The sequence below is a fragment of the Periplaneta americana genome, chromosome 14 (assembly GCF_040183065.1).
Source record: "Periplaneta americana isolate PAMFEO1 chromosome 14, P.americana_PAMFEO1_priV1, whole genome shotgun sequence".
NCBI classification, from domain to species: domain Eukaryota; kingdom Metazoa; phylum Arthropoda; class Insecta; order Blattodea; family Blattidae; genus Periplaneta; species Periplaneta americana.
Genome location: NC_091130.1, coordinates 29,075,607 through 29,102,891, shown reverse-complemented (window position 1 = coordinate 29,102,891; position 27,285 = coordinate 29,075,607). Strand labels below are relative to the sequence as shown.

The 27,285-nt window shown below is 35.4% G+C and overlaps 1 protein-coding gene across 2 annotated transcripts in view; it reads right to left on the bottom strand.

The window, feature by feature from the left end:
* The window catches only part of LOC138713214 (DNA repair and recombination protein RAD54B-like), a 45,794-nt gene that overhangs the window by 3,433 nt on the left and 15,076 nt on the right, over positions 1-27,285 (bottom strand). Inside the window, exons 7-16 of one of the 2 annotated variants that reach the window (XM_069845120.1) lie at positions 24,565-24,712; positions 21,654-21,818; positions 16,822-16,945; positions 16,390-16,595; positions 13,893-14,051; positions 10,160-10,312; positions 8,946-9,072; positions 5,675-5,834; positions 2,633-2,759; positions 994-1,260 (exon numbers count right to left, since the gene is read on the bottom strand). In XM_069845120.1, coding sequence (XP_069701221.1) covers positions 994-1,260; positions 2,633-2,759; positions 5,675-5,834; positions 8,946-9,072; positions 10,160-10,312; positions 13,893-14,051; positions 16,390-16,595; positions 16,822-16,945; positions 21,654-21,818; positions 24,565-24,712 — 1,636 coding nt within the window. The remainder of the gene's footprint in view (positions 1-993; positions 1,261-2,632; positions 2,760-5,674; positions 5,835-8,945; positions 9,073-10,159; positions 10,313-13,892; positions 14,052-16,389; positions 16,596-16,821; positions 16,946-21,653; positions 21,819-24,564; positions 24,713-27,285) is intronic. The other variant, XM_069845121.1, reaches the window with a different exon arrangement.

Genomic DNA, 27,285 nt, shown 5'->3' with positions numbered 1-27,285 from the left:
CACAGATTTTGAGGTGTTCCGAATCCATTTCTTGGTTTGAGTTGCACAATGGGCAGTTAGGGGACTGATATATTCCAATTCTATGCAGGTGTTTGGCCAAACAATCATGGCCTGTTGCCAATCTAAATGCAGCTACAGACAATTTTCATGGTAAATCGGGAATTAACTGTGGATTTTGATGCAGAGAGTTCCATTTTTTCCCTTGGGATTGAGTTATCAAATTTTGTTTGTTGAAGTCTAAGTATGTAGATTTAATAAATCTCTTCACAGAGTAATACATAGATTTAGTAACAGGTCTGTAAGTAGCAGTGCTGCCCTTCTTTGCTAAAGCATCCGCATTCTCGTTTCCCAGGATTCCACAATGGGATGGTATCCATTGGAACACAACTCTTTTATTGAGTGATAATAATTGAGAGAGCATTTTAGTTATTTCTGCTGTTTGAGATGAAGGTGTGTGTTTAGAGACGATTGATAGAATAGCTGCTTTGGAGTCCGACAATATAACTGCATTCCTAAATTTATTGATGTGGCATAGAAAATTCCTGAGACATTCACTTATTGCAATGATTTCACCATCAAAACTTGTTGTTCCATATCCAAGAGACCTATAAAGTGAGAAGAGACAGCACGTAACACCTGCACCGGCACCTTGTTCTCTGGAGATCAAGGATCCGTCGGTGTATAAATGAAGCCAGTTTTGTGGAGGATACCTAATATTGTCTCTGAAGACAATTGTTTCAGCATTTCAGTGTTTACTTCTGATTTCAGTATTTCTTCTGTTAAATTTAGATTATATTCTATATTTAATAGAGTTAAACGGTTTCGTTTAATTTGTAAGTTTTCTTTTAAATTCGGGATATTGATTTTCTGTTTTAATTCTTGAACAATGGATATGAAAAACATTTTAAGTGGGAACCACTGTAATTAAAATCCACAAATCTTTACACGTAATATATTCTATTACTTTGAAATAACACATAATCTAACCCTCACCTGCAGTAATACAGCATCAACAGGATGGGTGTAATGTTGCCATTGAAAAAGCTGGTTCATGCGGATGCAAGTGCTAGATGTTGATGTTTGATTAACATTCAGCTGACAGTCACGCTGGCTTGAAAGTACATCGTCGTCATCTCCAATGATATCTCTATTTCTTTCTGATCGTAAGTACTTGGTAGGAATAAAGCCAACTCCAGTACAGACACAGTTCATCATTTCATGTGTCATACACACATTTCCGTGATGAAAAGTGAAGAGGTCCTAGGATAAAAGAAAAATATGTAGGCCATTTATATAACGTAAAAGTAATACAAAATTTCCCAGATAGAGAAAAGCTGTATCACAGAAATTAGCTACACAATGTAGATCAGCAGCATGCAGTGATGACGTTTCTGGGGAAGCAATTCCATGGAAACACTGTATGTAGGCAACAGGCATCGAAGCCCAGTCGAGCAATGGCATATATACAGGCACCGTTTCCCTTCACGTCACTGCTACTGCACGCCACTGATGTAGATATTGGTATTAGAAAGCAAAACAATAAACAGTAAAATAATACAGTCTTGAGAAATGTTTTCAATCCAAAAGAATTTTAAACACATACTCAACCAATATTTTGATCTTGTTTCTATGATGCATTCTAAATTTTGCTATAGTCTAAATGGTTATCATACACATCATTAGAACTGATTGTGAGATTGTAGAACTCAAATTTATCTGAGAAAGATTGATTTTTGAAAGAAAATAAAGCCAGAGTTGATTTCTGAAAGGAAATAAAGCCAGAAGTTCCATCCATACATACTTACTGGCTTTTAAGGAACCCGGAAATTCATTGCCACCCTCATATAAGCCCGCCATTAGTCCCTATCCTGAGCAAGATTAATCCAGTCTCTACCATCATATCCCACCTCCCTCAAATCCATTTTAATATTATCTTCCCATCTACGTCTCGGCCTCCCCAAGGGTCTTTTTCCCTCCGGTCTCCCAACTAACACTCTATATGCATTTCTGGATTAGCCCATACGTGCTACATGCCCTGTCCATCTCAAACGTCTGGATTTAAAGTTCCTAATTATGTCAGGTGAAGAAGGTTCCAGCCATAGATTATGCAAAAGAGACATATCCCTGAATAAGAGCAAAACGGAAAATTGTAACATTTTTAGTTTATGAATATTGCTGTAAGTGTCCCTATGTTAAACGTAAGAATTGGACATGTTCTTTATTCTATACTATAAAGCAACTGTAAAATTATTATGGAACGAATAATAATATCTAACTACTCAAATGCTGACATCAATATAATGATATATATATTTTTTTTTAAATGAAGGAAATAAGTAGCCATAAATTTCTTGTAAGGATGTAATACTGTAATATTAGTTTTAACAGTAACAAATTTATGAGAAACACTATTTGTGTAGCAATCTTCAGTGAATTTAGGGTACAATATATCAATAACAAGCATATTCCTCTTTTAATGAAAGTTAGAAAGAAAAAGTGAGTATGCATGTGTGCATATTGAGGGAATAAATTGGTTCTTGTGATACAGAAGTATGATAACTAGTTGTGGAAGAAAATATATATTCAAAGACGAAATATATATTTAAAATATAACATTACATTTCTTAAATACCTTCAGTTCCTCAGTTGAGAGCCGAATTGTACCTTTGTTGTTTGGGTCCACTACTGCTCCACTTAGTCCAGTCTTGCTTAATTGCCTTTGATATATCTTCTCTTCTATAGTGCCTGCTGTTAAAAGTCTGAAAAATACCATAAATTATTTTTTATTTGTTAAATAAATGTTGTTGTTGTTTTCTAATGCCAGGCATTTGACAATGAAGTCATTTAACCTCTTGCACTCCAATATTTTTCAAAGATATTATCATGACCAGCCAATGAAGCACAGATTTTGAGATGTTCCGAATCCATTTCTTGGTTTGAGTTGCACAATGGACAGTTAGGGGACTGATATATTCCAATTCTATGCAGGTGTTTGGCCAAACAATCATGGCCTGTTGCCAATCTAAATGCAGCTACAGACGATTTTCGTGGTAAATCGGGAATTAACTGTGGATTTTGATGCAGAGAGTTCCATTTTTTCCCTTGGGATTGTGTTATTAAATTTTGTTTGTTGAAGTCTAAGTATGTAGATTTAATAAATCTTTTCACAGAGTAATATGTAGATTTAGTAACAGGTCTGTAAGTAGCAGTGCTGCCCTTCTTTGCTAAAGCATCCGCATTCTCATTTCCCAGGATTCCACAATGGAATGGTATCCATTGGAATACAATTCTTTTATTGAGTGACATTAATTGAGAGAGCATTTTAGTTATTTCTGCTGTTTGAGATGAAGGCGTGTGTTTAGAGACTATTGATAGAATAGCTGCTTTGGAGTCTGACAATATAACTGCATTCCTAAATTTATTGATGTGGCATAGAAGATTCCTAAATAGCTATTATTTGTTACTTATGAGATGAAGAGAGGGAGATGAAGTGACAGGGGAAAAACATTAGTAAGTACCGTATAATATAATATTCATAATACTAAATACAAATATTTACATACCGGTACAGAAAACTTAATAAATTTTTACAGAAGAAAGAGTTTGTCCAAAGGGCTGGATTCGGGAAGAATATCTAAAACGCTCGTACAATATAATATACTATAATATAAATAATACAATATAATATTAATAGTACTTTATTAAAATAATTAGTATACTTCAATTTCCATACACATATTGTTACTAATGTTTTTGGCATTAGTAGTAACCTGGTTACTGAGATGTTTATCTGAGCAATGTTTATAATAATCAGCATTCACAGTCAAGGTCACATTCCTTCCAGTACCTCTGTTTCAATAGACTCTCAGTTTTCAGACTTTAGCGATCAAACTTCTGACAAAGGCAAAATTTTACAGGCCATACAAAAGAGACTATGGCCCATTTTTTCGATTGCCATGTTTACGATTACTTCTACTGGAACTTTACCAACAGTTTGGTTTTACAAGCCATGTCTCGGTAAAATATCGTCTAACCAAAACTTCTCTTTACAATAGCATATCTTCGAGTAAAGTCCTAACCAGATGATAACTTGAGGTTATGTTCTGACAAATTAGGCAAAATGACGAAAAGAAATCATGTAGTTTCTTTTGAAAGTGTTGCTGGTACTGATGATGAACAGTTTGAGATACACGTGAGAAGACCTAATATATTCCAATCAATCAATCAATCTTTATTGTAGTCATGAGCAAAGGATGCTACATATAATGTCAGTAAAAGTTTACAATGAATAACATATATACATAAGTTACAAACAAACTAAAAGAGAGATTAAAATAAAATATTTACATTTACTTACTTACTGGCTTTTAAGGAACCCGGAGGTTCATTGCTGCCCTCACATAAGCCCGCCATTGGTCCCTATCCTGAGCAAGATTAATCCATTCTCTATCATCATATCCTACCTCCCTCAAATCCATTTTAATATTATCTTCCCACCTACGTCTCGGCCTCCCCAAAGGTCTTTTTCCCGCCGGCCTCCCAACTAACACTCTATATGCATTTCTGGATTCGCCCATACGTGCTACATGCACTGCCCATCTCAAACGTCTGGATTTAATGTTCCTAATTATGTCAGGTGAAGAATACAATGCGTGCAGTTCTGCATTGTGTAACTTTCTCCATTCTCCTGTAACTTCATCCCTCTTAGCCCCAAATATTTTCCTAAGAACCTTATTCTCAAACACCCTTAATCTTTGTTCCTCTCTCAAAGTGAGAGTCCAAGTTTCACAACCATACAGAACAACCGGTAATATAACTGTTTTATAAATTCTAACTTTCAGATTTTTTGACAGCAGACTAGATGACAAAAGCTTCTCAACCGAATAATAACAGGCATTTCCCATATTTATTCTGCGTTTAATTTCCTCCCGAGTGTCATTTATATTCGTTACTGTTGCTCCAAGATATTTTAATTTTTCCACCTTTTCGAAGGAAAAATCCCCAATTTTTATAGTTCCATTTCGTACAATATTCTGGTCATGAGACATAATCATATACTTAGTCTTTTCTGGATTTACTTCCAACCCTATCGCTTTACTTGCTTCAAGTAGAATTTCCGTGTTTTCCCTAATCGTTTGTGGATTTTCTCCAAACATATTCACGTCATCCGCATAGACAAGAAGCTGATGTAAATAAATGTAAATATTTACATTTATGTTAAAGAAACTCATTGAGACTATAAAAAGGATTATTTACAAGCCACCGTTTGAGTGTAGCTTCAAACCTGGTAGATTTTTTTAGTACGTTATTTAACGACGCTGTATCAACTACTAGGTTATTTAGCGTCGATGAGATTGGTGATGGTGAGATAGCATTTGGCGAGGTGAGGCCAAGGACTCGCCATAGATTACCTGGCACTCACCTTACGGTTGGGGAAAACCTCGGAAAAAATCCAACCAAGTAATCAGCCCAAGCAGGAATTGAACCTGCGCCCAAGCGCAACTTCAGACTGGCAGGCAAGCACCTTAACTGACTGAGCCACGCCCATGACACCCAGTCGATTTAAATTGTGGGCTTCAGAGACAATAGTGATGAATTGATGAATGTTGCGATAAATATTTCTTAAGCCACTAAAACTAGATAAAATAATAATATAAAATATAGCATACTGTACCTATATATGAACACACATTTTGATTGTCCATCCCTCCATATACGTGACATAGCCTGTAAATCTGTAGCTGGATTCCAGTCTGAGTCATACAGAACCAAACGAGATGCTCCTGTCAAGTTAAGTCCTATACCTCCAGCTCTTGCACTCAGTAGAAATATGTCTAAAAAGATTATTATAAAAGTGATTACGATTTTCCTCTTTCTTTGCAATGTGTAACAACAAAAAATACAAATAGCATATTTACTTTCCTACTTAAACAAATGCAGACTTAATGAATATTTTTTAATGTAAATATATCTGTGCAAAAGAGTCATTCAACAAAAAAAAACCGTGTTACATTAAATTTAAGTAAGATCATGCACCAACATACATTCAACCAGTCGTATACACAAAATTTTGTCGGGAGGAAGGGGTGGGTGTCATTATTAAAATTGTTTACAATACATCATTGGTATTTTAAATGTTATGTATTATTATTATTATTATTATTATTATTATTATTATTATTTTACGGTATAATATAATAATAACAGTCTTGGATTAGGCCTCCTGTCCTGTTCGCTTCCAGAAGAAAGTTGATCTTTCCATCTCTTCCTTGGTCTTCCGAGGTCTCGTTTTCCATGAGGTGTATAGTCCAATAGTCTCTTGGGTAACCTATTGTTGGGCATTCTTAATACATGTTTATACAGTTGTTGCAGTAAGATTCTATAGTATCCGTAATGGTGGTGATATTCAATTCTGTTCGGATGTCAGCGTTCCTTTTATAGTCGTAAAGAGTATATCCTGCAAGAGGTCTTAGCAATCGCATTTCAGCACATTCTATTCTTCGAAGTTGTCCTTTCGTTAATGGCCATGTCTCTGATCCATATAATAATGCCGGGACTGCCATATGTTACGGTATATTTATTAATATATTGTCACAGTCTACTATATACAGTCGCGAAGCTTGAGGTGATTTTTTGCAAATCTCGTGATAAAGCACTCCAAGCGGTTAGCAACTAGAAACAATAGACTGTCCATGGTCGACTTTGGACTGTGTCGTATTTCTATCGAGTGCTAGCTCGTTGCGTATTTCACATTGATGCTTGTGAAATGTTCGTTATTGGTTGTAATGAAAATGTTAATGGCTAAAATACAATAATTGGAATAATAATATTTTACTAGAGCCGTAGAAAAATTAAGTTTGTTTTAATGAAATTTATTGATCACGTTTTATTTTCAATTCTGGTGGGATTATTATTGCTTAGGCCTACTTTTTTTTTTTTCAAAGGATATGTTTTTAATTATAGCTGTTAATTTTGTTGTTATTTTTATTTGTTACTTTACTAGAGACGTAGAAAAAGTCTGTTACAATGAAATTTATTGATCACGTTTTATTTCCAATTCTGGTGTGATTATTATTGCTTAACCTCATCCCACTTTGTTAACTATGTAAGCCTACACTACAAGTACCGGTACACGTAAGTTACTCCATTAATTCATATTTCCATTATTATTGTTGTAAAGGGAAATGCAAATTAATATTTATTGGTTTCATAGTTAATTATCGCTATAATCTTGAATGAGTGAAGCGATTATAGTAAATTTCAGTTCGTTTTGCACAAACAAAAATAATATTAACCTATTTCTTGCAGGTATCTTCGAGTTTATGGTGGAATTTAATATACTTCATTAAAATAATAAATTAACTTTATGCATTTAATATTTCAATAATGGAAGGAAGGTGTTAATTTTTCCAAAAGAACACAACGAAAGTGTAACATATTTTGTCGTCTACTAGGAGAGAGATCTGCGATGATGAGGCGATAGTAGCGATCCTAGTGGTGGGCAACTACCCATGTTTGCATTTTTAGTACATATTGAGCTTTGCGACTGTATATAGTAGACTGTGATATTATGTTCTAATAGAACATATTCATGAATATCCTTATAAAATCTTTGAAACATAGTTTTTCCACAGCCATCCAAATTTTAACTTCTGTTTAATTTTGTATAACAAAAAAAATGCTTGTGTCATTATTACACTTACACAAGATGTTTATATTAAAAATATGAACTGACAAATGCACAAATGTTAAACGAACGTTTCACAATAAAGTGTTAACTCAAACTAACGAACAGATGAATACTACTATTAAAAGGAGTTTAAAATCGACAATGCACATTATTTAACATCTGTACTGCAGAACTGTCAAAATAACCTTTTCAATACGTTTCACAAATGAAACTCAGGTGAAATAAAACGTCCTGAATTACACTCAGGAATAGATTTACAGTCACAGTTTCTGCATAATTTCTAAATTTCTCAAATTAAAATTTTGCTACATGCCATCACTTGTGGGAAAGGGAATATTTAGACTCCATCTGCATCAGAATTTGGACAAACAAAATATAAAATATTCGATAGATAAATTTTTACAATTTAGCTGCATTGCCAATGACAAGAAACAAATTTCATGTCTCAAAGCAGCAATGTCATTCATTTAAATCCTCTTTTTTTTGTTGGTTTGTTTGTTTTATGTTCAAGTTAATCTTAGCAGTCAAGTTTACCCATTTGAGGGTGAGGCAAATACATAGTTCATTTCAGAGAAAATAGAGAGGGAGTACCTCACGCGATATACCCTATACCCTAAGATTTTCCCTAAAAAATCTTGCTGATTTCCCCCTTCAAACATAAACTGAAATGATACCCCTGTATACTACATTATATGTGTTGTTTATAAGAACATATGAAACATGTACAGTAGTGGCAAAAAAACCGGACCGACCCTTGTAGCTGATTTCAGAGTCATAGATTCAAATTTTGTTAGTCACAAAACACATCCATCTTGTATAATTAATTGTAACAATGAAATTTATTGCATTTGTTCGATTCTTACCGTCTTTTGTTTCCTTCGGTGCCTCAAACTTACAGACGAAAAAACTTATTTTCATCTGGCATCAATATTACATTTCTACCTCTATTCGGCAAAGATAACTGCGTATTTTACATTAAATAGCAGTACATACCTCCGGCTTCACTGTCTATATTGAAATTACCACAGTTTGACACAATACACAGCACAGGATTCTTTTATATCAGCTACGAGGGTCGGTTCGGTTTTTTTTGCCACTACTGTACAGCATTTTGAGAACACAATTTAAATCGTGTTCATAAAATATTTTAACAATTCCAAATTTCTGTTCTTTCTTTGATTTTCTTTCGAAGTAGAAGAGTAGATGGTAAGAACATTAATGCCAAACAGCTGATTATGAGTTAAGTTATACTTACAGTGATCACAATGCTGGCTATTAAAATTTTTGACAATGTTCAAACGTTGTCCAGTTGGTGTTGAACCATCCAATCGGGAAAATTTATACTTGTTTTGTTCACATATGCTAGCCAACATATCTAAAGTCTGAAAAGGATTAAATACGTGAAATGCAGGTATTAATTTTAAAGAACATGTCAAACATTGGTATTTTTAAAAGTGAGTGCCCCACTGTAATTATCCAACAGAATCTACCATGTTTATCTCAGTTTAGTAATTATTTATTGCCGATATTTCGTGTTATAATTGACCTAAAAGTAGAAGCATGCCAAAGTTGAAAATCTCATTTTTCTGTCTTAGGTTGGAACAGAAGGATGCCAGTTTGCAATCCATAATAACATATGCACCATAAAAACATAATTTAATCTCCAAGAAGTGATCCAATGCAAGAATGGATTACTATTCGTACAATATAATTCAGTTTGCTCAATAAAAGGATCCTGCCTAATAAAAAAACCTTTAATTGAGCAAACTGAATTATACTACATGAATAACAATGTTGAAGTCTCTACCACCTGTTCACTACTGAATGAAAACGGATCAACTTCTCGAGCCTTGAGTGGTGAGAACACAGACTATTCTTTGTCCATGTCATGAGCAATTGATTGTGCCACGTCTGACTCTGACATGCGGCTTTTCTTTTAAAATTTGTTAGATTGTCGTCCTCTGTATACAATGTCACTGCAATGTAGTTTTCCTAATGCTGCCTACAATAAGATTTTATTTACGCTGCAGTGAACAGCAATAATATTTCAGGAAAGTTCTACAGTTATTTTAAAGTAAATAAAATACATATGTATAGGTTAAATACAACGAATTAGGTCTTTCTAGTCCTATAGGGTGCTATGCATAGATATTTCGCTAGCCCACGCTACGAGCGTGCTAAACTAGCCTCGGCTATCGACTGATTACTTGTACAGGATTCATATCATATCATATCGCTAACACTAGTTTATGAATACGAAAAACGTTAGTTCACTGATCATCCACCGGAAGCTCGCGCTAAGAATGTCTATGAATATGGCCCATAAAAATTTAAGTACGATTTTCGTTGATACATAAAACGAAAAAGAAAAGTGATAGTTTGAGTAACAAGATAGCAACAGAATAGGTTCGAACCTGAGAATCCGGGGACTGGTAATGATAGAGGTATGCTGTACATAGAGGGCTTTACCTGTGTGAAATAAGACACAAGCACAATTTTTTCTTTTGTATGAACCAACTCCTGAAGCAAACATAACAAAACTTCCAGCTTTCCTGATTGTCCCGGAAGTATGGTGCTGTTATGAACTGGAAAATTCTGTGATAGGAACTGCATTACATCCTCCTGCACAGACAAAAGAAACTGTCGAATTATCGATACTACCAACCTATTGTACACGTAATACATTTTCATAAGATGATGATGATGATGACGATGATAACAGAAAGTATATAATATAAATACATTAAAATACTCTTATGGAAAATATATGGTTCCATATAAGAAAAGCACATTAAACATCACGGTAAATTGAAGTATATTCTGAACTATAACTATTTTACAATTGCGTGATTATCTTACTGTATTGTTCTTCATATCTGCACATGTCTAAATAAGTTGCTGTATTTTTGTGTTTAGTTGGCTTTGAAATTTATTTTACTAACATTTCTAATTGAATAAGAAATTAATTGTATTTTATATAAAGTTTCAACATTTTACATTTTAAATTTTTAAAGATTTATTCAACATCATTTTACCCTACAGAAGAATGGCTACACATATATACCGATGGATCCACCACAGAAAACCTTACTGGAGCTGGGGTTACATGTACACATTTTTCCTTTTATCATTCTGTTGGCAGAGACACAACAAATTATGATGGTGAAATAGAAGCTATACACATTGCTCTCCGACAATTATTAAATCTTCCCTTAAACAAATATAACAAGACAGTAATTCTTTCAGATTCTAAAGCTGCAATTCAGAGAATATGTTCAAATGCTACAAAGAAGTCAACAAAAATAAGAGAATGCTACAAAATGTTAACACAACTCCAAAAAGTTAATAAGATTGTCCATCTCCAATGGATTCCAGCACACTGTGGAGTCATGGGGAATGAAACCGCAGATACACTTGCAAAGAAAGGCACAACAATAAAACAAAAGCCTAAATTTATTTTCTCATATTCCTCAATAAAACGCTTGATCACTACAAAATTTTCTCATTCATACCTACAAGAAATAGAATCAAATGCTAAAGACAAAAAATGGATTACACTACTTTCCAACCCAGATATAATCCCCCAGAGACCAAGGAAAACAGCAGTTGCAGCCTTCAGACTATTGACAAATCATGACTGTCTAGCAAGTCATCTCTACAGAATAGGTATCTCAGCTTCACCAATGTGTGTCCTTTGTAACGATCCAGCAGAAATGAATGAAGATCACTTGAAGACCTGTGAAGCATTAAGATCAGAAGAAACTACAGTTCAAAAGTATTGGAAAGCACGACTGTTAATGGCTTCATTGCCAGATGCAAGGCACTAGACAACAACAACAACAACATTTAAAATTTGGCTAACAAGCAAACATTCTAATGGTGGCAGATAAAAACGTCATTTTTTTTCTTCCACCATGTTAATGTCAAAACAAGTGCTTATACAAATTTTGGCCACTTGAGCGCAATTACAAGGGCAGTAAAAAAATAAGTCTCCCTAGGGCCGTTTTCCCAGAATGAAAACACAATTTCATGGAAAGATTTATTGGAATAACTACAGCAATTGTTGACCTATTTTTCAACATATTCCCCACCGGAATTGAGACATTTGTCATACCATGGGATCAACTTTTGTATCTTTGTGTCGTAGAAGTCTGCTGCCTGGGATCTGAACCAGTATGTGACAGCCGTCTGCAGCTCTCTGTCGATCCCATGGTATGACAAATGTCTCAATTCCAGTGGGGAATATGTTGAAAAGTAGCTCAACAGTGTTGTATCTGTTCCAATAAATTTTTCCAATGAAATTGTGTTTTCTTTCTGTAAACGGCCCCAGGGAACTTATTTTTTACGGCCCTCGTAATTGCACTCGAGTGACTAAAATTTGTACAAGTACTTTTTTTTATATTATTAACACGGTGGAAGAAAAAAAAAGACTTTTTTATCTGTTTCCATTAGAATGTTTGCTTGTAAGATTTATGGATGATTAATTATTCAATTCCCTCCTATCCAAAACTTCTATTAACATCATTGTTCACAAAAATTTGTAACTGTATAACAATTGTTCACAATACACAACAATTTTTTTTATACTAATAGCGTGTACTTGACTTTTCGACATTCACCCATATGAAGTCAGTTGTGTGGAGCAATTTACTGACAGAGTCGTTGCCCAGGGTGCATCATTGGAGGCTGGTCTACGTTACACCCACAGTGATATGAGATGATGATGGAGATTTTTTGGGATGCTACAGGGGAACAGGAGCTACCAGAGAAAGCCTCTGCGTACCTGGACCACAGGCTTGCTCAACATAAGTTATAAATCGGGATACAACGGGGATCGAACCCAGATTCACAGGATTAGAAGTCCAGTGCTCTAGCTACTAAATTACTGCAGTGATCCATATACAAGAATATTACAACCTACAAAATGACTATACAGTGGCGCTTAAATTATTTTAGTCCCTGACATATTCAAAATTCTATTAATCATCACTTGTGCCCTGGAAAAAACTTCAACCAGGTAACTTGTCCCAACCAGGATTTGAACATGGGCCCGCTCATTTCACGGTCGGAATGCTAAAGGTACGGTCACACGTCACTACTTTTGCTCCACAACTTTTGTATTGCAGCTGCAAAAGTTGCGTGATGTTCACACGTAAGCCAGAAGTAGCGCACTGATCGCTACTTTTTGTGCTGCGCAACCCGAGCGCTGCAAAAGTTGCAACTGGAGGTTACGAGTCTGTTCACACACAAGGCACTACTTTTGCAGCCACAGTCTTGCTGCAGGTTTTCAGCTCTGTGTTGACTTCTCAATATACATTTTGTGGTTATGTTCACATTATTATGAAACTCGTGCGATAGCTTACTTATCTATTATTTGCTCTTCTGTCCTAATTAGTATTCAGAAACTGGCATTATTTTTACTATAAAGCTTCTAAAAACGCCCATATACTTAAATGATAACCAACAGCATATTCACGAAATCAATGTTAGCAACCATCCTGTTTGAAACTAAGCTATGGAAAATTAAAAAAACTGAATTATATCGTCAGAAAATATACTCAGACTGTGTTGTACATTTAGTAACTGTTACAAATAATTTATTTTGATCATATCTAACATTAAAATATATCTAAACAATAAAAGTATTATTGGCACATTTGGGTGGCAACAGCAGCAAAAGTTTCAATAAAACCGATATCAAAAACGCTGCGGCTGCAACCCTGAGAATCCTGTTCACACGTCGCTACTTCTAAGCTGCGCGCAGCATGAAAAAGTAGCGAGCAGCAGGTTCAGCAGCCGCTACTTTTCAGGTTGCACCATTGTTCACACGTGCAGTACGAGAGTTGCGCAGTTTTCTGTACTGCAGCGCTGCAAAAGTAGCGACGTGTGACCGTACCTTAACTGTTATTCCACAGCAGTGGACCCTTCTAGATAATAAAGTGAAAATCCAGAAATATAAAAATTTGCTGTTAACAATAATATGCAATGAACAAGATTGTATTTATAAAGACTTCATGTATTCATGGGTGAAATTGGGTTCTTTATTCTCTGAAATAGAGAAATATATATTGGATATTCAAAATGGAATAACAATTAACAGTTACATGAATTCATGGTTGAAACTGAGCATATTATGCTTTCAAATAGAAAGACTTATATTGGATATTTAATAAGATCAATGTCTGGTAATGTAAATATCTACCTCTCCTGGCTGCTCCTCAGAGCGGTATGGTTTAATAAGTACAGGATGATTACAAATTTTCTTCAATGCTGTGATAACTCCTAAGTGAGGCACTTCCTCTGGTCCTGATTCACTTCCTCGACTCAGCCAATAATCAACCGCTTCTTCGTACATTGCTTGCTGTAAAAGAAGAAATCACTTCGTAAAATATGTAATGGAATACCTTAGGAAGTTACAGAATATATCCTGTTGCAATGCTTCCTATAGCCATAAATCGGTACATTGTAACACAATTTTTCAACATATACATTAAAATCATGCAGGTCTAAACTACTTTCAACTCAGTTTAGCTCTGGGATAATTTTTTAATTCACTGCTAACTACAAATAGAGCGAAACAAAAGTATGAGAAAATCACGAAGGAAAACATAAAAGAGAAAAATTGGAAAATATCCATGAAGAATTCAAATTAAATAGAAAGAAACCACGAAAAGAAGCAATCGAATTATTCTTTTTGGCAACAGATCACAACTACTTAGCAGAACATCACCGAATCAATATCAGATGCTTATTATGGAATAGTCAGAACCCAATAAATGAGCAACATCTCTTAACATGAAGAAAGCTTGATCTAAAAAAAAAAAAAAAAAACAGAAGGAAAACAAGATCTCACATCTCTACTGGGACGCCAGGTTCCTGATGGGCTAGATGAACCCTATAGGAGGACCATTTGAAGAGCTTTTCATTATTATTATTAACTTAAAATAAAAGCTATCTCAATATTAAAAAATTATGTTTACAGTTCATGTTATTGTATCACGGACAACAATTTTATATAATTAAATATAAAAATTGGAGATTTATCCTTCGAAGAGGTGGAAAAATTCAAATATCTTGGAGCAACAGTAACAAATATAAATGACACTCGGGAGGAAATTAAACGCAGAATAAATATGGGAAATGCGTGTTATTATTCGGTTGAGAAGCTCTTATCATCCAGTCTGCTGTCGAAAAACCTGAAAGTTAGAATTTATAAAACAGTTATATTACCGGTTGTTCTTTATGGTTGTGAAACTTGGACTCTCACTCTGAGAGAGGAACATAGGTTCAGGGTGTTTGAGAATAAGGTGCTAAGGAAAATATTTGGGGCTAAGCGGGATGAAGTTACAGGAGAATGGAGAAATTTACACAACACAGAACTGCACGCATTGTATTCTTCACCTGACATAATTAGGAACATTAAATCCAGACGTTTGAGATGGGCAGGGCATGTAGCACGTATGGGCGAATCCAGAAATGCATATAGAGTGTTAGTTGGGAGACCGGAGGGAAAAAGACCTTTAGGGAGGCCGAGACGTAGATGGGAGGATAATATTAAAATGGATTTGAGGGAGGTGGGGTGTGATGATAGAGACTGGATTAATCTTGCACAGGATAGGGACCGCTGGCGGGCTTATGTGAGGGCGGCAATGAACCTTCGGGTTCCTTAAAAGCCATTTGTAAGTAAGTAAGTATATATAATTTAGGTTCATATAATATATATTGTTCCCCTTTCCAATAACCAAATATTGAACTCCACTGAAAATCATAAAAATTTTCCAAAAAAATTTTATTGGCTATTTCACTTCTTTAGAATGTATATTTTCATACCCCAAATGGATTTAGTTCAATTCTGATTATAAATATGTTTAATTTTTTTATTAAGGCTGTAAGGCATTTAAAGAGCTGTCAAAATATTTTTTCATCAAAGAATTCTTTTTTACAAATTTCTGATTTTAAATCTAGTAACTTTTTGTTCTAAAGTTGGTTCCCTGAAGTCACTAGATGAATGTAGCGGAGGAGAATTTTAATAGGTATGTGTTACATAAATACTCATTTTACTTTCAAATCCATTTTTTCGTAAGTTATTTTTCTTAATTCAACACCAACTTTTTTATGTCAAATATTAATCAATGTTGATGAAATTTCTAATGCAAGACTATTTATAATGTAATTGGATGTTTCTATGCATTTATTTTGTAAGAAATGCTACTAGTTTATTTTATTATTTTTTTAATGAATTATAGAAAGAAGACTGAACATTTCAAAAAATTTTTGAAAGTGAATAAATGAGATATTTTATAAAATGAATGCATAGAAATGTTTCTCTGTGTTTTGTGATATGTTCCACTAAAAACTTGCGTTTGAAAATATTTCTAAAAAGAATAGAAAAAAATCAAAAAATCAAAAGCCAAAAACATTTGAGAGTTCAAAATTTGGATTTTGTTACTCCTTTACATGGTATTCATCCTCTCAAAGTTTGGCTGAAAAAAAAAAAAAAGATTAAGGGAAAAGTTTCCATTTTTAGTGGAGTTCCTCCTGAAACTACCAAAACTGCAATAAAACGTAATATCATGTTGAAGTTAATTCAATTTAGATCTGTTCTGAGTCACTGATTGAATACAGTATTTATATTTTATTTCTGGACTAACTAAAAGTACATCATCTCATTTAAATTGTTGTGTCTTTCGTCTTAATACCTGGATAGGTGTGCTGCGACAGAAAACTACCATTTCCTGCTTTTTTGGCAAGTACTTATCAATAACTTCTTGAGTGCGTCTTAATATGAACCAACTTGTGCGATGATTAAGTTCCATAGCTCTTTCTTCACCCAATTTTCTTACTTCCTTCTCAACAGAAGGCTGTCTTGAAGCCAAAATAGGTTCTTCAAAGTATCTTCGAAATTCTATAAACAAAATGCAGACACTCAGAGTTAAAATTTATATGAAGGTAACTTCCACCTCACTTAAAATAGACCTATCTTCCTAACAGAGAGGTTCAGGTAAAATTTATGTCACTTCGCACCTACTCTGAATTTCGATTCTGAACAATTGGGTCTGTTGCACTCTGCATATTTTTGTCTGTTTAATGAAGTACGACAGAAACACAGAATGAAAATGTGTTGTACATACCAACACTTGAACCAAGGATACCGGGATTGATGAAGTTGACTAGAGCATATAATTCTTGCAGGTCATTTTGTATAGGAGTTCCAGTCAAAAGTATTCTTCGTTTACACTTTATCTGTGATAACAGCTGAAATATGAAGAAGATATATTAATTGAAATGCTAAACAACACTTCACTCTAAGCAATTTCAAACGTATTTTCTCAAAGCATACCATTGATCACATTATTCCACTTTGAACCACCGAAATTCGAATCTGGGTTACCTGATGCTCTAGTCATTAGGCTAACAATGAGCCTCAATTTCAAAATATTAGATATTTAAAAATATAATATTTAAAAGAACTGGAGTAAAACTTCATTTATACTTTGCAATTCATTTTGATTTATTTTCAGAAAAGTCTATGATATATAATACGACTTATTTATTTTCAGTCAATGACTTTACTTTCTATATATGTGAGGTCCGAGTCCTTACATTATATGATTTTAATATTGTATGAGCGTTTTTGTCGGTTTCATACCAACATCATCAGATACAACATTTTATACAGCAATATCATCTCTAATAAGTACATATGTCTCTACAACCAAAATACAATATATCTTAATGAGCATACAACATGATAAAAACAACATAATTTAGGACATCAATATAGCTCTTTTCTTGTGTGACTACACCCTACTGTCAATTGATTAAAAAGCACACGTGTGATTACAATACATGTACATATATAAAATTGCAGGTCTTCACTGATAAAATAATAAAAATAAAAACTATATACTATATTATGTGAAGAGATGCATTACAGTCTTTGATCTATACTAGCTGATGTGTTTGTGCCCATGTTCTTGTTTTCACTACTACACGCCTTTTCACCGTCCAAAGATGTAAATACGTCATAATGTATAAATTGAGGTCATGCCTTTGAGACCTAATTATTCAAAATTGTTATGGATGTCATTTGTAACAGATGATATGTTTCAATATTAGGTTGTCTTTTGACGTTTTTATGGGGGTTTGAAGACAAATGAATACCGTATTTACAGTGTAATAGACACACTTTTTTTCGATTTTTATAACAAAACACTAGAGTGCATCCTTTATGTGAGAAAAAAATTTTACTGATAAAAAACCACGTATTAAAGGTGCTGAAATAATCGATAGAATATGTAACAATATTTGAGCCGCGACTAAGTTATATATCGTTGTGTCCCACTTAAGACGATCGATAGTTAGCAGCAGTTATATAAATAGAGGATAACTTGCACAGGCAGAGAGAGAACCGTTTCCTTGGGGGGGGGGGGGGCAAAGCAAACCCATAGAATCCCGATATAACGAGATTATGGGGGACATCATTTATCTTCTCCCCCCATTATAGCTTGACCTTGGTACAGTATATCAGAATATGCCTATTCTGTGAATGATTGGGTAGCCAACGGCTGCGCTCTTGTACAAGTATAGCACACCACACCATGAACTTAACTCAGGCTATTGTATGGATGATGATATGTGAATTAATGATGGCGAAATGAGTCCGAGGTCCAAATCGAAAATTACCCAGCAATTCTGCAATTGGTTGAGGAAAAACCCCAACCAAGTAACTTGTCCAAACCGCCTGTTTCATGGCCAGACCTGCTAACCATTACTCCACAGCGGTGGACCAATTTTACATGTACTTTATCTGTTTATTTAAAAGAGCAAGATATCATATCAATGTGAATTCTAATTATTTTATTTAATCTCGTCTTTAAGTTTAATCAGGATCACTTTTCTTTTTTCTGCATTGTTGTCCAGTATGTTATTCATATTTCTTCAAGTGGCTGTTTGAACACCTGCAGAGTTCTAACACATCAGTATAGGCAAAAAAAAAAAAAAAAAAAAAAAAAAAACATTATAGTGCTTCCATTCCTCAGATGAGGTATAGAAATTCTTATTTTATTTTATTGGGTTATTTTACGACGCTGTATCAACATCTCAGGTTATTTAGCGTCTGAATGATATGAAGGTGATAATGCCGGTGAAATGAGTCCGGGGTCCAGCACCGAAAGTTACCCAGCATTTGCTCGTATTGGGTTGAGGGAAAACCCCGGAAAAAACCTCAACCAGGTAACTTGCCCCAACCGGGATTCGAACCCGGACCACCTGGTTTCGCGGCCAGACGCGCTGACCGTTACTCCATAGGTGTGGACTATAGTAATTCTTATACAGTCAGAAATTTAAAATAAATATTATAGTCCAGACACATGGTCTGAAGACAATAATTCGTCAATTTAAGCACAGAAACTTAATCATACACAAAAACAAGAAAAATTTTTTGAATTCAATATTTTCTAATATTAATAGAAAAAAAAGGAGTTCGGCCAAGTTTGGGTAGGCAGTGCCCCCCGCCCCATGCTCCCCATCCTTAACTCCGCCTATGATAACTTGTAACAATGAATACAGCAACAATAAGACAAGACACTTTATTGATTATTATTAATACTAGCCTTACCTCATTCACTGTCAGGTTCAGCATCATTGCTATCATTTGTCACAGATTTACATTCCTCTATGCATCTATTATGCGGGGAATTTTTTTTTTATATTTTAACGCGAAAAATTGGGGTGCGTCCATTATGCCGGTAAATACGGTAAGTAAGAAAATATTATGGGAAGAATGAGTTAAGTCAATTTAGTAAAGTTTTCGCAAGAGAAATTTAGAACTTCAGGATTAAGCCATCTCTGAATCTACAATACAGTATACTCATATTCACAACACATATTCTTGAAGAATGTAAGATTATTTGTAGGAAATCTTAGATGCTTAGAACAAAAGGTGGTTGATATATTACATTAAGATTATCAGACATCCCTGTTTCCCGGGGACAGTCCCAGAATTTTTTTTTTTTTGATCCCTGAACAAAATTCTTCTCTGGAATGTTCCCAAATTTAATAATTTATCCCCAGAAGTCCCTGGATTTTCAGTGTTAATTATTATAATTTTATGAAAATGCTGTTGAATATCTCAATGCCTGGAATATTCATTCATAAGATAAGATATTTGTGGAACATATATTGCTGAAAAAAATTTGAAGAGGAAGTCCATTGTTTTTTCTTAAAATGTAAATGAACTTGACCTGGATGAAATAATTTATATGATGAAATTTCTACGTGTTGTATAAACTGATGTCACTATAGCAAAGTTCAACTAATACTTTTATATTGTCTTTAATGAAATATAGGCCTACTACCTTTTAAAATGAATTAACTGTTAGTACATTATGCAACAAACCTATAATGGTAGTAATTAAGACGCAAGTATGTTTGTTTATGAAACGAGAGCAAGCGAGTTTCATAATTTTCATACGAGCATCTTAATTACCATTATAGGCAAGTTTCATACGACTTTTTATGCTCGACCATATTTCTAACTTGAAATTATTTAAAATTAGGTCTTCTTATGATTATGTGCGAACTGACCTGAATTGTGAGATGTGCGCAGACGCGAAAGTATTGATTTTTTTCCGAGGCCAAATGTCACTGACCTTGGCAGAGAATAAGATGAAGATTACTCTGATATAACCTGGAAATTGATTTAGAATTGAAAAACGAGATGACAAATTGAATTTATTTGAATATTATTTACAATTAACTTAATTGATGAACTAGTGGACTTACTCGTGTTAAATATGTAATATTTTTCCGGCTTACAGCTGTTTCAGTGCATCACGCACCATCATCAGAGCCTACTAGATCGCGGCGTCATCTCGAACTTCTCTGCCTGTTAGGAGGACACAATACATCTACATACGCCGATCACATAACCAATGCCAACCATACATACAATAACATAAATACGGACATGGAAATCCTACACACACAACCCAAGAACCAAAAACTCAACACACTAGAACAATATGAAATATACAAACACACTAAAACACACCCCGATCAAATCCTCAACACACAGATCAATTTCAGTACACACACACTATTCGACTACACAATCCAACACATTCCAACAATAAAACACATCCTCCTAACAGGCAGAGAAGTTCGAGATGACGCCGCGATCTAGTAGGCTCTGATGATGGTGCGTGATGCACTGAAACAGCTGTAAGCCGGAAAAATATTACATATTTAACACGAGTAAGTCCACTAGTTCATCAATTAATTTATATTCAAGTGTTAAAAGTGGTGTACGCAAGATTCAAAATGGATTACAATTAACGCTAATTATTATAGTAACAGAACATAACCTTCTGCGACAGTATTGGATTTCCAGCCTCCGTGACTTTTTGCTAATTGTCTTTCGATTGCATATCCGAGAATAATCGATATAACAGTACAAAGCTGACTTGTCATTGGCTGAACACCTGAACTTTAATGAGTAGGTGTACTTTAATGACATGCATTAAAGGACTGCTACCAGGTGTATAATTACTACATTTCGGCATGGTCGAGCATGAAAAAATTTAGTTTATGATGATGCATCATTAGCTAAAGTGTCAGTTTTCGATGACAGTGACCCCAAGTTCAAATCCTGGCGAGATTAAATGAAATTTGTGGCAGATGAAGACATTATGTGGCAGGTGTTCTCAGGCTATTCCCATTCCCCATGCCAACATTCCTTCAGTATCTTCAATATCACCATCACGCTTGTGTAACCTAGACTCATCTCCCATGATACGTCAGGAGCAACACTACAGTGGAAAAGTGATCTATAAGTTGTTAGGTGTGTTACAACTAGAGGGTAAGAGCTCGCTCTGTAAATATTTACATTTCCTAATAGCATTACACTGGTACATCTCAATACTCATAAGTATACTGAAATACGAAAACAATATGTACTCACTGTATAGGTTCTTATAGCTGTATTTTTCAGTCTATGACCTTCATCACAGACGATGAGATCGAACTGAATTTCACAGATTTCTTCATAACAGCGCACAAACATTTCATATGAGATTAACATCACAGGCACTCGAACAAGATGAATATAATCCTTTGGCTTGTTTTTCTGAAATAAAAATTTTCTGTCATAAATCAGTGATATGCCTGCATAAAGAAAACATATTCAAAACTCTCTTACAAAGGAACTGTCCTAAGTCGTGTAGATTGAATTTAATGAAAATGCATATTTAAGCTCATTTTCGTTCGTTAAGAAACGTGGTGATAGTCGTTCATTTCCCTTTCTCTCATTCACGAAATATACTGACTTGAAAATCATTGCTACTTATAACACTTTTTGTGTGCACTCAGATCCTTATAGCTCCACAACACCCTACCACGGCTCTCACATTAATGCTGTAGTCAATTTGTTTTCTCTTAACTCACATTAATAAAGTAATCCGCTACCCACAAGACAAATGGCTGCATGTGTACACTGACGGCTCCCAAATACAAAAACACGGGCCTACTGGAGTCGGAATTCATTGCCAATTCATGCTGCCAATTGGAAACTACTTATTACAACCAGCTAATGATGACATTCAACAATCCAGAGAAGACATCAAGAAACTAAATAAAATTGTACATCTGCAATGGATACCTTCTCACTGCGGTATTGCCGGGAATATAGCAGCAGACTTTCTGGCAAAGAAAGGAACAACTATCCCCCTTTCATATTCTAACATGCTGCCATTCCATAGAGCACTACAAATATAAGAAGTCGAGTGAGACAATGTTTCCATAAGAGTTTTGAGGAACAAATTAAAGATAAACACTGGAAGGACGCACTAAACTCCACTCTCCCCGTATGACCCAGAAGAGAAGATGTTGCGACATTCCGCACAGCAGTCGGTCATGACTGTCTGGCTAATCACCTCCACCGCCTGGGTGTATTATCCAGCCCCCACTGCATGCTCTGTGGATGTTCCGACAACATGGACTCAAACCACATTAAGACTTGTCCAGCACTTTCATCTGTCAGCTTTGTGGATAGATACTGGGAGGCCAGAGAAAGAATGCAGCAGTGCTGACATCCTCTCCTTCGTAGTTTCACTTGCACATTGTTCACTTTATTTCGTTTTCTTTCATTTTAGTTTCTATCGCCATTGTACGGCCAATGACTCTAGTCAAGTGCCACTGCATTGAATAATAAAAAAAAAACCATTAATAAAGTAGTAGTGCGATCCATGGCATCTTTCACTCATTCGTACACTGTCCAAATCCATAGGTATGCAGCTGGAAATCTAGGAATACGACTGTACATACTATGCTTTCAAGAACAGAAAGGTGAATTTGGACCTAAAGTAATACAACGTGTAGACATTGATATGTCGTGGTAGATGCAACTTGTTCCGGTAAACTGACAAAAAATCACGTGAGAAGATGGTTAAGAGATATATTTCTCCCGGATGTTAAGAAAGACACAGTACTGAACTACTTCTGGATTCCTGGAGTGGTCAGATAGATGACACTATATTTACTTCTGAAGGAGTAAACAATACAGTACATGATAAGACAATTAAAACACGAATTATTACTTCAAAAACTACAACATTTTTAATATATGAGGAGAAAAATTCGCTCCGGCGCCGGGGATCGAACCCGGGTCCTTGGTTCTACGTACCAAGCGCTCTGACCACTGAGCTATGCCGAATTCAATCCACAGCACTGGATATTCCCATAGCTAGCAGTGCATCATAAATGCGGAATCCCGGCCAAATAAGTCACTCAACTGAGTGTGCTCCTAGTATAGTCTAGTTGACACTAGACAAAGGAAGATTCGATCCGGTGCTGTGGATTGAATTCGGCGTAGCTCAGTAGTCAGAGCGCATGGTACGTAGAACCAAGGACCCGGGTTCGATCCCTGGCGCCAGAGCGAATTTTTCTCCTCAAATATTAATTGTCAACATTACAGAGATTATTCTGTAGGACAAATTAATAAGTCCATAATATTCCCATAGCTGCAGTGCATCATAACTGCGGAATCCTAGCCAAATAAGTCACTCAACTGAGTGTGCTCCTAGTATAATGGCAGTTGACACTAGACATATAGATACGTCAACATACATGCCTAACTTGGAGTCAGGCCACAAAGGGAAACACTGAAGGAGGAAGATTCGATCCAGTGCTGTGGATTGAATTCGGCGTAGCTCAGTGGTCAGAGCGCTTGGTACGTAGAACCAAGGACCCGGGTTCGATCCCTGGCACCGGAGCGAATTTTTCTCCTCAAATATTAATTGTCAACATTACAGAGATTATTCTGTAGGACAAATTAATAAGTCCATAATATTCCCATAGCTGCAGTGCATCATAACTGCAGAATCCTAGCCAAATAAGTCACTAAACTGAGTGTGCTCCTAGTATAATGGCAGTTGACACTAGACATATAGATACGTCAACATATATGCCTAACTTGGAGTCAGGCCACAAAGGGAAACACTGAAGGAGGAAGATTCGATCTGGTGCTGTGGATTGAATTCGGCGTAGCTCAGTGGTCAGAGCGCTTGGTACGTAGAACCAAGGACCCGGGTTCGATCCCGACGCCGCGATATAAAATTGTAATTTGTACTGATGCTTCTTACGCATATTGTAGATAATGATATGTCGTAAACTCCTAAAGTGCCTAGGACAGCAAAACAAGTCCACAGCTTGCGTGTTTTCCATTTGAAATGCTTTCTTGATTTCTTCAATCTTTCTACAGATGTTTGACTTGGAGTGGTTTACTGTTTGGGTTTTGGTGCCATTTTTGGCAAGTTGATATGCCACTTCATTCCCAAATAGTCCAACATGTGTATATAAAAATTCAATAGGCATACCTGATCTACTACATAGGTTTTTATTCGTTCTCTTCCAGTCCAACGAAGAAATTCATTGTGCCAATTGGTTACAAGACTACTTGGTGTCACTATGAGGACTCTTTGCAGAACAGGCTGACCACCATATGGACCTTGTTTCAGCAACATCCTGTTAATAAAATTACCCGTAAGTCATGATTGAATCAACTTCATATATATTATGTATAACAGAAATAAAGTTGTGTTCCAACTAACAAAATCTGCATAAAATATTATAGTATTTTGAAAAAAATAAAAGGTGCCGAAAAATTCTGCTTCACTCCATCAAGTACACTGTGGCCTATACGTCCTTCCACAGTGAAGCATGTAGTATGGTGGTCAATATACCCGCAGAGAAGTTGGTAGCTTCCTTTAGACAGGGTTGGGCAGAATTATGCACTCTGTGCTTGCACGGTGCACTACGAGAGAAGTGTGCTTACAGAGTGCACGAAAACCGGTTTATTCAAGTTGCGGTACATACTGTATGTTTCAAAAGAAAATGTTATTCTACCAAACTAAATAAGAACACAAAGTAATGAAACACTTCTTTAAACACAAAACAAAACATGTCTGTTGCATATTAATTCATATTACTCAATTTCTCAAGATTTGGAGAAACTGTATTAGCACAAGCTATGCGAAGAACTGCCGTTAAAAGCCCATCATTTCTTGTTTGAGATTTGTTTATTTTCTTAATAGAAAATAACTGTTCACATCTATAAGTGGAACCAAATAACACAAAACTTTCTCACACAGCTTATGCAGATTGGGAAAGCGTCCTCTTGGGAATCCGTCATAAAACTGCATAAGACTCGACCTTGAATCATATTTCGTTCGCATCTCTCGATCACATCGCAGGTCAATTTCACACTATAATGAAGGGGGTACGTTACCAATAATCAGTTGGAATCAGAATATGTAGCAAAAATACGCAAATCCATTTCCAGACAATCTAAATCGTGGAACTTTGATGTAAATGCCTCTAATAGACTGGATAGAATACATGCGTACATTTCGAAATTTTCATTGTTCAAAATTCTATGTGCTTAGATAAAGATGGGAAATGATATATTTCGCCCTTTTGCATTTGACGTATCCATAACAGCAATTTCTGCTTAAAAGTTGCAATTCTATCTGCAAATTGTGTATTAAGAATTTCTTTTCCCTGAAGTCCTAAATTTAGCTCATTTAAAAGCTGTGCAAGATCTGTTATAGCTGCTGGCGCGCTGCAGTGCTCACACTTGGAATTCCCCGTGCGCACGGAGGGCAAATGCACTCAAACGCCCATCGCTGCTTTAGACTCTCTCAAAGGCAAGAAAACTTTACCCTCCCCCATTGTAATAAGGGTTGCAGATAATGGTCAGTGTTAGACTATCTCTTCCAGTATGCAAATGTGTTGAAAATGTTTATGGTAGAACAACCAATTCTACGACCACGAGAAGCATATTCATTGCTGTCAATGGTTGCAGATTCGGCACCATGGTGTTGAAGTGTTGGTTAGAATATTTTTACATTTTTACAGATGAAGCCTGGTTTCAACTGTCATGTTACACCAATTCTCAAAATACCAGAATCTGAAAATCCGAATGCATTGAAAGAAACGAAACTGGATCGAGAGAAAATAGGTGTGTGGTGTGAATCCTGAAATATTGGCGCAATTTTTTCTTTACAAGGACCGTTGTTCTGAAGTTTACTGTTCCGATATTCTGTTCCATTTATTGGACAGTTAAACTTAGTGAAGAACAGCTGCTAATTGTTTTTTAACAGCATAATGCTACGGCTCATACAGATCATGCATCAAAGAATTTGTTAGGAGACATTTTTGGAAAGAGGACAATTTCGCAAGAACTATGGCCTCCGAGATCCCTTAATCTTACTCCACTCGATTATTTGTTTAGGGATGATGCTAAATTGGCAAGCCTATATCAAGGCGATCCTAAAGAACTGATTATCTAAAATTGGTAATAAGAAATGAGGCAAATTCAGTGATAAAATAAACTTGAATTAAAATGTCCCATCATAAAATAAAACGTGTGGATCTGCGCCTTGGACAGATTGGGGGAATTTCGGCATCTTATTTAAAAGGGTAAATTCGATTATTATTATTATTATTATTATTGTTGTTATTAATTGGTTTTCTCCCTTTTTATTGATTTCCAACCAGTCCGCCACTGTCCCTACACCAAGACGGATTTGTAATCATTTGTGAATAGTTGTTTACACGGAAGCAGGACTGCCACTACATTCCTCGTATCTAGTGGGTTCTCGCTTATTCCACAACTGTGGAGTGACTTAAAGATCAGACTGTAGAATGACACACAGCATTTTATACCCTGTTCAAGGAATAAATTTTTTTATGAGGAAAGGACTGCAAAACCTTTTATCTAATGGTATCTGAAGAAAATTTCAATATAAAATGTGTTTAAACGCTACTTTGGACCAGCAAATAAGAATACTGAAATTTGTATCCTACACTCTGCTCATATTTTATGTTTGACAAAAGAGAAAAACTATTCTTAGTGATAAATATAACAATACTAGTGGCTTGTGCAGCAAATGCTGCAAACTAAGTTCATTAGACGTTAAAATAAAAATTTTGCATATTTATTTTCAAAGAAGAATACCAGACATTTTGAAAGTTATTTGCTTCCATAATAATGAAATATACTCTCTCTGAATGTTTTTTTATGCCAAATACTTTTT